Below are 14,471 nucleotides of genomic sequence, written 5' to 3' on the forward strand. Positions count from 1 at the left end.
GGGGAGAAACTCTATGAATGTAAGCAATGTGGAAAAGCCTTCAGCACACACAGTAATTGTCGAATACATGAAAGAATTCACACGGGGGAGAAACCCTATGTATGTAAGCAATGTGGGAAAGCATTTAGCAGGCACAGCAATTGTCAAATACATGAACGAACTCATACTGGGGAGAAACCCTATGTATGTAAGCAGTGTGGGAAAGGTTTCAGCAGACATGGTACTTGTAGAATACATGAAAGAACTCACACTGGGGAGAAACCATATGCATGTAAGCAATGTGGGAAAGGTTTCAGCAGACATAGTCATTGTCAACTACATGAAAGTACTCATATTGGGGAAAAACCTAATGAATGTAAGCAATGTGGGAAAGTTTTCAGCACACACAGTGATTGTCAAAGACATGAAAAAACTCACACTGAGGAGAAACTTTATGTATGTAAACAATGTGGCAAAGGTTTCAGGACACAGAGTGATTGTCAAAGACATGAAAGAACACACACTGGAGAGAAACCCTATGTATGTAAGCAATGTGGGAAAGCGTTCAGCAGACATGGTAATTGTCAAATGCATGAACGAACACACACTGGGGAGAAACCCTATGTATGTAAGCAGTGTGGAAAAGCTTTCAGCAGACATGGTGCTTGTCAAATACATGAGAGAACTCACACAGGGGAAAAACCTTATGTATGTAAGCAGTGTGGGAAAGCATTCAGCAGACACAGTCATTGTCAAATACATGAAAGAACTCACATTGGGGAGAAACCCTATGAATGTAAGCAATGTGGGAAAGCTTTCAGCACACACAGTGATTGTCAGAGACATGAAAGAACTCACACTGGAGAGAAACTCTATGTATGTAAGCAGTGTGGGAAAGCATTCAGCACACTGAGTAGTTGTCGAACACATGAAAGAACTCACATGGGAATAAAGCCCCATATATGTAAGCAGTGTGGGAAAGCATTCAGCACTCGAAGTCATTGTCGAATACATGAAAGAATTCACACTGGGGAGAGACCTTTTGTATGTAAGGAATGTGGGAAAGCTTTTAGCACACACAGTAATTGTCAAGTTCATGAAAGAACTCACACTGGGGAGAAACCCTATGTATGTAAGCAATGTGGGAAAGCTTTCAGCACACCCAGTTGTTGTCGAAAACATGAAAGAACTCATAGCAGGGTGAAACCGTATGTATGTAAGCATTGTGGGAAAGCTTTCACAACACAGAGGTATTGTCGAATACATGAAATAATTCACACTGGCCAGAAGTCCATTGAATGTAAGCAGTGTGGGAAAGTTTTCACAACACAGAGAGGTTGTCGAGAACATGAAAGAACACACTGGGGAGAAATCCTATATGTGTAACCTACATCTATGTGGGAAAGCTCCTAGTGCACACAATATGTGTCAAAGATATTAAACAATTCACTGAATATAAACCATACATATATAAGCAATGAAGAAGAACTTTCAGTACACAATCATGTTGTCACATACATGAATCATAAGTGGTAAAAATGCTGTCTATGTAAGATGGAAAACATTCACTTGGGTTCTTAGATATTAAACAAGATGAATTTGTGAATATATAAAGTGACTTGCACTGACTTGAAAGGACATAAAGTGAAGTTTTTTCATTGTAGGCAATATGAAAAATTGAATCCTAACACTAACTTCAGTAACCTCCTAGGCCAAGTTTCTTTTCTCCCTCTGTCAAGATATTTGGTACATGGTTGAGATTGTACTGCAATCTACCTGAGTCCTCAGTAATGGGAATATTTCTTTGCATGTCCTCTTGGCTTCCTTTGTCCTTTCTTCAGAAATATGAACACAAAACCACTCCTCTCAAAGATACCTGAGTTAATCTACCCTCCTGATTTCCAACAAGTAGTCAAACCACTGCTTGCTGGGTGTTTGGAAGCCTCATGTTTGAAAACTGTGCTATTTTGTTTACTGTGACCAAACTGTATAATTCCTCTGTTTTTTTTACCTTGTTAAAATGTAGACAAATATGTATAAATCTATAGTTTCTTACAACTTGGTAATTTAGTGTTTATTTTTCAGTAAACTTTATTTTCAAAAAGGTTTTGGGTGAGACCTAATAACAATATAAACATCTCAGGAATACTGAGACATTCTTATACCTAAGCTTTGGGCAGTGACTAAGAATACCCAGTTGAAATCCTACTTATTGTTGTTTTCCCCTTGGATTACCACTGTCACTTCTTTTGCTGTTTTTCCTAACTTTACCATGTGTCCATGTCACTACCAGTATTCTTTCCATTTTGAATCTTTGGAATGTTCAGTAAGTGGGTATTACAGAAATTTCACAGAAATACATTCTATGTGGTGTCTTTATCTCACCGTATTTCACATGTGTTCATGTCTGAGTTAGGGGCAAAGAACTACCTCATCCATTATGGTGGTTACATGGTTGAAGTTTGCTCAAGTTTATTTTTTATAAATGTGAAAAGAATGACATTTTCTCTAGAACAGTGGCACATATTTTCTGGATATTGCAATAAAATCATTGGCCACAGATACTGGTCTACTCTGAAGTATAGTATATGGCTGTGGAGTGTGTCATTTGATCATTTATTTCTTCATAAGTCTACTTACTAGTAACCTCTTTCCTCAGTTTCATTTTGTTTGCCTATTTTTGCAAGCAATGTCATGGATCTTGTTTATATTTGGGGTTTTATCTTGAGTTATATGTTTTCATTTTGCTTATGTGTTTCTTGATTTTTACTCAGTATACAAATTATTTTTATTGTATATAGTACAAATTCTGTTTATCTTTTACCTCCTTTGATTTACATACATTTAAATTTGTCCTAATTCTGATGGCTTCATAATATTCTTCTGGGGAAACAATTTTTTCACCTCCAAAATATGTTTAACTAATTTCTCAAAGTATTTGTTTATCTTTCCTGTTTAAAGATGTAACTAAATTATTGTACATGGATATGAAGAATAAAGTGCACGTTTCGATATATGTACCTATTTGGCCTGGTCTCCTGTATTAAACAGAAGATGATTTCTACTGTTTTATACAATAAAAGTGCTATCGTATATCATTGTTTTATTTACATGTGAGCCCTGTCTTTCTCTTCATTGTACTAATTGATGACTCCCCTAATTAGAAGATTTTAAGTCTTTTTCCTATATATTAAACAAGGTCTTACATTGTCTACTAGTCATTGAAAATTATAAAACATTTGTGATAATTAACAAATATTTTTGCCAAATGTAAGGTGAGATTTGGATGTGACAATTTTTCTATGATATTTCCATTTATTATTCTTGTTAATTTAAAAAAATAATTAGTGTCAAATACATATATATTTTGATCATGTCCAACCCCAGTCTCCCTTATGCTACCCTAGAAATGCTTTATATCTTTGTGCAGGTGACCATTTTTTGTCCTTGAGCTGTAAGAATTTATGTTCCCTAGTCTAAGTTCATTTTCTTATACAATCTCTAATAAAATCTAATATTTTTATTAACACTTTACATAATCACTCATTAATTTTACTTGTTTAGTTAAGGTTTTATCTACAAAACTGGTTTAAATTTCAAATGCTGCCTAAATATATACAGTGGGAAGACATGGATTCCCTATATAAGTTGAGAAAAGATATTTTCATGATCAGAGCATTCATTAGATGTTTTTCTACCTGATATTTGTCCATAAATGTTGATCATTTAGGCTTTAGGCTTCCTCTTTGAACCATGCTTTAGAGAAAGTGCATGTGGAAAATTAAGGTAAACCAGTAGAACCAGAGATCCTCTTCTGCTGTTGCTTTAGAAATTATCGTGTGAGATATGCATATGAATGTAGAGTAAGTGTTTAATGAGCAAAACATAAAGTAAATATTTAGAAGGTTCAGACACATTTCAGCTTGTTATGAGTAGATTTTAGATAGTTCCTGTGGTGAATCTTGTTCATCCTGTATATATATATATCTGCTGATTTAGAAAGCAGTGACCTGAGAAGTTATATCTGTAAACTTCATCATGAAGGAGTGGGCTTTCCTGGATCCATCTCCAAAGAAGGTCTAAGTACATGAGATGTGGGAAACCTTTAAGAATGTACTTTTATGATGTCATTTTTTCATGTATGCAATTGGAGATCATTGTCTGTTGCTCATCAGTGCAGCTTCCTGAAGTGGAGTATGGGAACATTTTGATGACTCTTCCAAGCATAGTTATATTGTACCTTGAATCTGACTGGTAGAGTGAAGCAATCTAATATAACAAATCATCATTATATTTGTTTGTACCCCACAAAAACAAACTGGGATTGTGACCAAATTGAAGATGAGTACAAAAAATGCAGGAGATACCTAAGGTAAATTTACCTAAGGGAGATATCACAATGGATTCTGTGGAAAACTAGATGATCATCAATACCTAGTGAAAGAACCTTTAATAAGATAGAAGAAATAGACTCATAGATACATATGGATTACTGAAGTTAAATCAAGACGATATAAAACTTCCAAATTACATCATCTCAGTCAATCAGATTGAAAATATAACTAAAAACTTAGCAACAAAGAAAAGCCCAGGTCATGATGGACTCACTGCTGAATTTGTGAACAAATTTAGAGGTGATCTAGTGCCATTACTTGTCAAACTCTTTAATGAAATTGAAAGAAATACAATACTCCAAAATTCATTCCTGGAAGCCAGCATTATCCTGATAGCAATACCAGAGAAAGACCCAAATGAAATGGAGAACTACATGCCAGTCTTCCTAATGAACATATATGCAAATATCCTCAAGAAGATGGCAAACAAAATTCAGTAAATCATCAAAAAGATTATAGAGCTTGACCAAGTAGGATTCATACCAGGGATGCAGGGAAGGCTGAACATATGCAAGTCAATACATGTGATATTCCATATTAACAAAACCAAGAACAAAAATCTTACGATCATTTCAATAGTTGCAAAAAAATTTCACAAACTCAAATAACCATTCATGATAAAAACTCTGCAGAAAATTGGAATAGATGGTATTTATTTTAATGTGATTCAATAAAAAACTGAAAAGCCATCATATAGAAAATTCAATAGCTGGAAAGTTTCTCTCTAAAATCAAAAATAAGATGAGGATGCCCCACTGTCACCACTTCTACTCAGTATAGTTATGGAAATATTAGCTAGAGTAATAACACAAGAGATAGAAAAAAAGGAAAAAATATAGGAAAAGTAGAAGATAAATTATTTGTAAATGACATGATATTCCTCATAGAAGACCCCCAAAAATCCGCCAGTGCAATTTGAAAGTCACCACTTTAAAATCAATAGGCTTTCTGTACATGGATAATGTACTGATGAGAGAGAAATCAGGAAAATAGAAACTTTCACAATAGCACTGAAAAAATGGAGTACTAAGGAATTGATCTTAAAAAGGAATTAAAAGATCTCTACACTGAAAACTGCAGTGCTCTGAAAAAGGAGATCAAAGAGAATATCAGAAAATGGAAAGATATCCCTTGCTCTTGTGTAGGAATAACCCACATAGTAAATGTAACAATACTGTCAATATTGTTGCATAGATTTACTGCAATCCCAATTAAAATGCCACTAGCATAACTCACAGAACTAGAGAAAAGCTTTTTAAAATTCATTTGCAACCAGAAGAAACCTAGAATAGCAAAAACAGTTCTGGGAAACCAAAGCAAAGCAGGAAGCATCACAATTTGTGACTTGAAATTATACTAGAGAGCTACTCTGAAAAAAATAGTGTGGTACTAAAAACAGACACGAGACTCAATGGAACAGGTAAGAAGAGACTGAGAAAACTTCAAATACACTCAGCCATCTCACCTTTGATAAAGGAGCCACACACATTTACTGGAAGATAGAAACCCTCTTCAATCAATGGTGCTGGAAAAACTGGCTTTGCTCATGCTAAAAACTTAAACTAGATACATGTATCTCACAATGCATGAAAATAAATTAAAATAAATCAGAGATCTAAATATTTAAAGAGAGTGAATCTGCTAGAAAAAAGAATAGGCAGAACTCTCGAAGATATAGGTGTAGGCAAAGACATCATGAACAAAACCCTGACTACAAAGGAAATAACTACAAAAAATCAAAAACTGAGATCTCTTCCTATTAAAATGCTTTTGCCAGCAAAAAATAATACCAGCAGCAAAATGAAAGACAACTCACAGAGTGGGAAAAAATCTTACCCAGTTGTTCTTCAGACAAAGGACTAATATGTTGCATATATAAAGAATTCAAGAAAATTAGATCCACCAAATTTTAAGATCCAATTCAAAAATGGGCAACTGAGATGAATACACACTTTTCAGAAGAAGTTCAAGTGGCAACTAAATACATGAAAAAATGCTCAGCATCACTGATCATTCAGGAGACACAAATTTAAAAACACTGAGATATCATCTCATGCCAGCTAGAATGGCTATTATCAACAAGTGCATCCCTAACAAATGCTAGTGGGGCTGGGGAATAAAGGAACCCTTCACTGCTGATGGGAGTGTAGGCTGCTGCAACCACTGTGGAAATCAGTGTGGAGATTTATCAAAAACTAGTACTAGAGGTTCTATTTTACCCATACCACAAAATGGTGTGCCTCCTGCAGTTCCCACATGGAAGGACAGCTAGATCATGGGAAAAATAAAGATAAGAGGTAAAAAGCTGAGTTCAGGTGGAGCTCTCTCTCTCTGGATGGGAGGAAAGAAAAACTGCTCAATGACCATAGTGGCTTTTATTTATATATTTGACAAAGTTAGTGTCATGTGATACAGCCTTGCCTACTAACAACTAATAGCTTGTCCCATGTGCTCTTTATTCTTGGACTGGTCTTGCTTCACCCTCACACATGTGATATATTCCAGCTTCAGCCCCTCCTTACATCTTCCCTTTTTCTGTTTTGTAGTTACAAGTGATGGGTGTTCAGTTGAAGTTGGGGGAGCTATGTATGGAGGACTTCTATAGACAAGTTTCTTTCTTATGATTATACTTTTCTGCAGGATATTCAAGACCAACTTAAAGTGAAATTTGTATTAATTAATTTTTGCTATCTATCAAGGTCAGTTGTGTCCTCAGGAATTACCTTTGAACCAAGTAAACTGACCACTCTTCTACCAATTGGAGTCATATCCAATTATCTCACCCTACCCTAGGTATTTCTGTTTAATTATCTTAACAATTTTGATGTCCTATGAGAAAATCAAATTTAATATCATTTTTTACCAGCTGGTAACCCATGTGGAAGAATGCTTTTAAGTCTATAACCCAAATTGTATTAAGAACAAATGATCCAAAAATGGAAAAATAAAAAGGAAAAGAGAAAAGAATTGTTGAGGTCAAACAAAAAAAAACAGCTGCTCACAGATATGACAAACAGTCAGAAAAGCTTAGCAGACTGGACAAACAAACATCTTATAAAATCAGAATGCATTCAAATATGTTTTTGGAGCCAGGTATGGTGGCTCATGCCTGTAATCCCAGCACTCAGGAGGCTGCGGCAGGAGGATGGTTGTGAGTTCAAAACCAGCCTGGCCTACAAAGTGAGTTCAAGACCAGCCTGAACTGCATGGTAAGACCCAAATTATAGTATTATTTTACAATTTTAGAAATTTATAATTATAAATAGAATAATCAGACTTTGTTGTTCATCATTTTGCAGAGATCTAAGAAGAATTTGGAAGAAATACATTTTCATCTATAATTAAAATAAAATGTTTGTATTTTATGTTAAATATACTGGTAAATTTCAGCTCAGTTATCTCTATACACTCTGTCACCTACTCAGATCTTTGATTCCTATTTTTGGTTACCATCTCCTGGGCTTTCTCAGTTAATTCCTTTGGTTGGCCCCAGGTCGAGTTTAGCCCCATCCTTGTCTATCAGCTGTAGAGCTGTCTCCAAAGCATCACTGTCATAGAACTGTACATCAGCTTTTTGAAAGGTAGAGTCAACTTCTCCAGATCTGCATTCATGATATGGCTAGACTGCATATTCTAGCACCTGGATAGATTGTTCAGCATTCTCTAGAAAAATACAAGCATATCCTCGACCTCAAATTAGCTTTTTTTGCTTTATCTGATTAAATTGTAATAGTATATACTTCTAATTGAGGTGGGAGGGATTGATTCCCCCTTTTGTTTTTGTAACTGAATTTTGAGGGTACAATGAGCATGTTTAACGATTTTTTAGACCTTGAGGATGATAAGGAATTCCCATAGTGAGGGCAAAATGAAAAGTTTTACAAAACATTTGGAAAGCAGCACTTGTATGTGTTGGACCATTACCAGTCTTAACTTCCTGTGGGCAGCCAAGTTACTAAAGGCATCCAAACAATGAGCAATGACATTTTAGCCACTTCACCAGTGTGGGCAGAAGAAAAAAATAAACCTGCGGAAGTATCCACTGAAACATGGGCCTTGTGTAAAGAGTCAAACTCAGGAATATGAGTGACATCCATCTGCCAAAGATGATGGGGGTATAATCCTAGGGGATTAGCCCCCATAGAGAATGGGGAAAAATATATTACACATGAGGAACATTGCCTAACAATTTGTCAAGTTTGTTCCTTGGTTAAATGGAACAGTTTGCATATGGCAGAAGCCTGTTGAATGGTATCTGAGGGAATGACAGTGACAGCAGCCAGCAGTCTGTCTATAGCAGCATTCCTCAGTGAGAGGTCCTGGCAATTGGAAATGGGAATATAAATGACAAAATAAGGAATCTTACAAGGCTCATATGAGAGCTTGTAATTTAGTGTTTTGTGCAGAAGAGAAACTGGTATCCTATATCCTGGAAGAGAAGACTAACATATAACCTCCCTTATGCTAAGAGGACCCATCCATGAAATGGAAGCAAATCAAATTAATTTGTCTGAAGGATAATGGCAGTCAATAAGTTAGCCAATTTACATGATTGCCAAGAGGATGAAAATTGCCATAACCACTGTTAGAGAACTGAAGAAAATGGAACAATGATAGTGCGCACCTCACAACCAAAGAACTGAATGGCATGTGTTTGTCCTTGTGTGACCAGTTCTGTCACAGCATCATGAAAGGGAGTTATAGTTTTAGCTATTGTAAAGGACCATGAGATTGCCAAGGAACCCCTGTGGGCATATGTTGAGTTGGGAAAATAATTAAAAATATTGGCAGAGATGGGTCAACTCTGGTTGAGCACTAGAGAGAGCCAGATTAACTTTATCAACGGCAGTTTTAGCCTCTGGTATAGCACTGCTGAAGAGGTAGGGCTGGATCTCCCTTGAGAATGTCAAATAGAGGGCGTAGATCATGAGTTATTAGCTTAAGTGCTGGGCAAATCCAATTAATATTAACAAGTAAAGTCTGAAAATCAGTTAGGGTTGACCTGAACACTTTGGGGCATAATATATCTTTGTTGGATAAGGTGACCTAAATAAGAAAAAGTTACCATAGTTTGTCCCCTTTTGGAGGTCACCATGAGACTTGCCATTATTTAAATGTAATGCTAAAATTAACCAACTGTTTAAACCTCTCAGACCATATTTTAAACCTTTATACCTGTTTGTAAAAAGGAAATAAAAAAGGCAATCAATCTTTATAGGAATCAAGAGAACACCAAGGACTTATAAAAACTTTTTAAATCAGTAGAATATCTTGTATATGATGTTAAGAAGAAAGCTGTAATTAAAGGAAGAGAGTTTTATTAGTTCTATAATCTAAAATGGGGAAATTTTGGACAATAACTCTAAAAGACCAAAGTTATCACTGAAATATACATTTCTTGAGACAAGGGACAGAGTTCCCACTTATGGAAAATATGTTCTTTTAAGTAATCTTTTTAAATACCCCCATTAATGTAAATCTTAACTAAAGGCAAAACTTTTTTTATCTTGAGGATGGAGAGGGATAGTAAAAACAAAAACAAACGCAAAAGCAGTCTTTTAAATCAGTCACTTTGAGGGAAAAATGTAAAGTCGTTTTTATTTGAAAATTTGGTCATTCTAAAGGTTATTAGAATATTCTAGGTGCCCCACCATTTACTGCTTTATTAACCATTGTGAATAAGGATGAATAACCTGAGTGGAAGGTTAACTGCTGTGAAGGCAGCCCCTTGTACATACGCCGGGCCAATATCTTCACAAACCTAAATCATCTCAGTGTAGCCCATTTTTTGTGGGCTCTTAAAGCTTCTTTACTCCATTTATTTGCATTTTCAAAGGCCAGTTGATGGACTATTAAATTGATAGTTTCTATGTCTCTTATAATCCTCTCACTAGCTTGCAATAAGCATGTTGCAAAATCTTGAAAAAATTTTGTTTCATTCTTCATTTATCAGGGCCCTGGTGAATGAAAGTCAACGCAAAGGATGTCTCACCCTTTGAAGGCAAACTCCAACATCCATTCATGATTTTTGAAAAAAAAACTCTACAGAAAACTGAAATAGAAGGTCTATATCACAATCTGAGACAGGCCATCTGTGACAAACTAAGGGCCAATGTCATACTACATGGCCAAAAACTGAAAGTTTTCACTCTAAAATCAGGAACAAGACAAGGATGTCTACTGTTACCACTCTTATTCAATATAGTTCTGGGAAATCTCCCACAGCAATTACACAAGAGAAAGAAGTAAAAGGAATAAGGATAGGAAAGGAAAAAAGTTAAAATATCATTATTTGCAGATGATATGATACTCTACACAGAAGAATCAAAAAATTCCACCAAAAGACTTCTAGATTTAATAACTGAATTCAGTAGTGTAGTTGGATACAAAGTCAATACTCAAAAATCAACAGTATTCCTGTACATTAACAACAGGCACACTGAGAGCAACATTAGGGAATCAACACATTTCACAACAGCATCAAAAAAATACTTAACAATCAATCTAACAAAGGAAATAAAAGATCTATACATTGAAAATTACATTACTCTGAAAAAGTAGATCAAAGAGGACGTCAGAAAATGGAAAGATATCCCTTGTTCTTGGGTAGGAAGAAACAACGTAGTAAAAATGACCAAAATTGTTATACAGACATAATGCAATTCCAATCAAAATACCATTAGCATATGTCCCAGAATTAAAGAAAACATTCCTAAAGTTTATTTGGAACCAGAAGAGACCTACAGTAACAAAAACAGTCAAAGAAATCAAAGACAAGTTAGGGGACATCATAATCCCTGACTTGAAATTATACTACAGGGCTGCCACAGTCAAAACAGCATGGCACTGGCAAAAAACATAGATATGAGGAATAATGGAGCTTTTTAAAAGATGCAGAAATAATACCAAACACTCAGGCACCTTATCTTTCACAGAGGGGTCAAGCACATTCAGTGGTAGATAGCCTCTTCAATAAATGATGCTAAAAAAAACTGGATTTCCATGCCATAACCCAAAACCGATGCATGTCTCTCACCATGCACTAAAGTCAAAATGCATCAAAGATCTAAACATTAAAACAGAAACATTAAATCTGCTAGAAGAGAGAAGAGGTAGAGCTCTAGAAGACATAAGTGTAGATAAAGATTTCATGAAGAAACCCTGATTGTACAGGAAACATTACAAAGAATCAACAACTGGTATTGCATCCATTTGAAAAGATTTTGCACAGCTGAAGAAATTATAAACACAGTAAAAAGTCAACCCACCAGTGGGCAAAAAATTTAGCAAGTTGTCCCTCAGAGAAAAGGACTACTATGTGGAACATACAAAGAATTGAAAGAAATTAGTTGCCCCAAAATCAAAGACCCAATCCAAAAATAGGTATCTGAAATAAATAGATAGTTCTCAGACCAAGAAGTAGAAACAGCAAATAAATATATAAAGAAATGATCGCCATCACTGGTCATTTGTGAGATGCAAGTTAAGGCAACACTGAGATGTGATCTTTCTCCAGAAAGATTTGCTATTATCAAGAAATCAAAAGCTGGAGAGGCTGTGGGGAAAACAGTCATCTACCCTGGTTTGGGCTGGAAAGGTGGGCAAATGGAAAATCTTCAAGATTTAAAAGCATCCTACAATTTTTGCCAATTCTGTGTTTTTTCTCATTCAGGTAGCTCAGGTGACCACTGCAGTTGCTAGGCTCCATCAGTAGGAACTAGGAATTCAGGGAACATGTGGATGTATCTAGACTTTCCTCATGATATAGCAGAAAAACCAATCTGAAGCAAATGGAAAACTCTTTACACCGAGGACTTAGAAGGCAACTTTTATTACACTTGCGGGCGGCGGAACCCAGAGGTTCAAATCACCACCCCAGACTGAGGTTTTAGTTCAGTTTTAATGTTTGCAAGTGGGAAATACAAAGCTGATAGCAGGTTATTATGTAATTGGTTGCAGGGAATACAAGCATTATGTCATATATTGTCAGGCAGGTTTCTACAGGAACATTCCGGGAGGGAGGGGGTCTGAGAAGAGTAGGTAGAGTTGAAAGTGTCCTTGACTGGGCCAGTTTTCCCCAAAACGTGATGGCCTTGAAGCCCTTGATGCAAGTTGGAATCACTGCATATTTTTAAAACACAATGTGGATACAGTCAGCTTGACCCACACATTGTTAAGGGGGAATATCTGGGCCTAGACAGTCAAGGCTAGCTATGTGTCAAGAAACCTGAGCATAGTCACAGGCTATGAATTAACTTATAACTTTTGTTATAATATGCCTAGAGGTCTGCTATTCTATAAGCCTGCCTTAAGAATGACATATAGAGGCTGTGGGATTTACTGGCTACTTGTGGCCTTAGGCTGCAGATAATGCTAAATATCATATAATGAACAAGATACTCGCCATTGGAAGTGAAATATTTTCTAGTATATTGACAGGATTGATATGTTTTGTTTTGGATTATCACCTGAGTCTTAAGGATTTTTCCCTGTTCCACAGGTTCAGTAGATGGGGCACAACATTTCATCCCAGTGGTCAGTTACTAATAAATAAATTGTTACAAGTCTTGTTGTTGCTGAATTGCTCGGGCCTACTGGATTTCACCTAATTCCATACAAGTAAATTATGAACAGTTCAATAGGCACTAAAAATCTCCCTGTGATACACAGCACAAAATTTTCACTTAAGAAATTTCAACAGTCTTTGAAGAACTTGTACCATAATATATAAATCATGAAGAAGTAATGTAATATTCTATGTGTGGTCTCATACTTCCACTGGTGTGACAGGCTGGGGACAATAGCCACAATAAACTTGTCCCTTGAATACATACAAAATATCACCATAGCCACTGTAACACAATTTCAAATAGAGGAATGTGATTAAAATTTAGCACAGTTAGCTTTTTGACAGAGGAAGCAACTTATATGACGCTTATGATTTGACTAGAGAAAATAATAGATACATCTATAGTTCTGTGGGAAGACAAGAGATTATTCTAAAAAGGTAAGCAGAATATGTAAAACCTTTCAGGAAAGAGAATCTTGTTGCAACATTCTACTGGAATAGTGAGGGAACCCCAATACACAGAAAAAGTGAGCAATTCACATTTGATTAACTATTTTTCTGTACATTTTGCCATATGGAAATAACTTCCATGGCACATTATTTCTCAAAAACTTATAATTATTCCATGTTGTAAAGGAACAGAATTTTAGAATTTTTGTTTTATTCTTCATTTGACAAGCACATAAAGCAAGGATGCTCTTGCTTCATGTTCAAAGACTAGAGTTGGGTATATTGTTGTCCTATAACTCATCAATATTGGTGTTAACCAGAAGAATAGAGTAGTTAGGAGGAGTCTTAAATCCAGCAACTGGAAACTGAGATATATCTTGAACTTAATGAAGAACAGCCTTGATCATCCCTCTGGACCCTTCTAGGCTGCTGAACATTGTGTTGCCTCCAGCTACTCAGGAAAATCTAGAAGGACTAATATCTACCACAAGCTGCAGAGCAAAGAAGGTGACTAATGTGTTAACTGTATTGGAGATTTTGCCTTCTCTGAGGTTTGTACTGGTTACTATGAGCTTGTTATGGTTTATGTCTGTGTGTCCCCCCAAAGCCTCATGCGGCCATGGGGCAGGCTTTTAGAGTTTGATTATGGGTGTGAGAGCTGCATCCGCCCTGGGGTGGATAGTTTGCATATGTAAGGGAGAGAAAAAGGGTGCTTGAGGTCATTCCTAGCTTTTGTGTTTTGTTGCTTTGCTGTGTTCTGCGGCCATGAGCTGTAGCCCTCTGCCATGTGCCACTCTGCCTTGTAATCTGCCAAGTATGGACTGAAACCTCCACAAACTGTAAGCAAAATAAACCTTTCCTTCCTTAATTTTGGGCATCAGGTATTTTGTCCCAGCAATGAGAGAAAAGTAACCAAGACAGAGCTTTTCCCTGGAAAGTGGTTTGGACATGCAGAGTTGCCAAAGTCAAAGTGAACTAAACTCATAGGAAGAAAATCTATGGAAAGCACTCATGGAGAAATCTCATTGATATAATTTTCTAAAGAAACTGATGATGCTTTTAGTATTTAATCTTATTCA

The 14,471-nt window shown here is 36.1% G+C and overlaps 1 protein-coding gene across 1 annotated transcript in view; it reads left to right on the forward strand.

Annotated features, from left to right (window-relative positions):
- The window catches only part of LOC102024155 (zinc finger protein 709-like), an 8,748-nt gene extending 6,182 nt beyond the window's left edge, over window positions 1-2,566 (forward strand). Inside the window, exons 5-6 of the mRNA XM_013515914.1 lie at window positions 7-289; window positions 458-2,566. Coding sequence (XP_013371368.1) covers window positions 7-289; window positions 458-1,365 — 1,191 coding nt within the window. The 3' untranslated portion in view covers window positions 1,366-2,566. The remainder of the gene's footprint in view (window positions 1-6; window positions 290-457) is intronic.
- The last annotated feature ends 11,905 nt before the right edge of the window (window positions 2,567-14,471 follow it).

Source organism: Chinchilla lanigera, unplaced genomic scaffold, assembly GCF_000276665.1.
Source record: "Chinchilla lanigera isolate Chin_1 unplaced genomic scaffold, ChiLan1.0 scaffold00031, whole genome shotgun sequence".
Taxonomy (NCBI): Eukaryota; Metazoa; Chordata; class Mammalia; order Rodentia; family Chinchillidae; genus Chinchilla; species Chinchilla lanigera.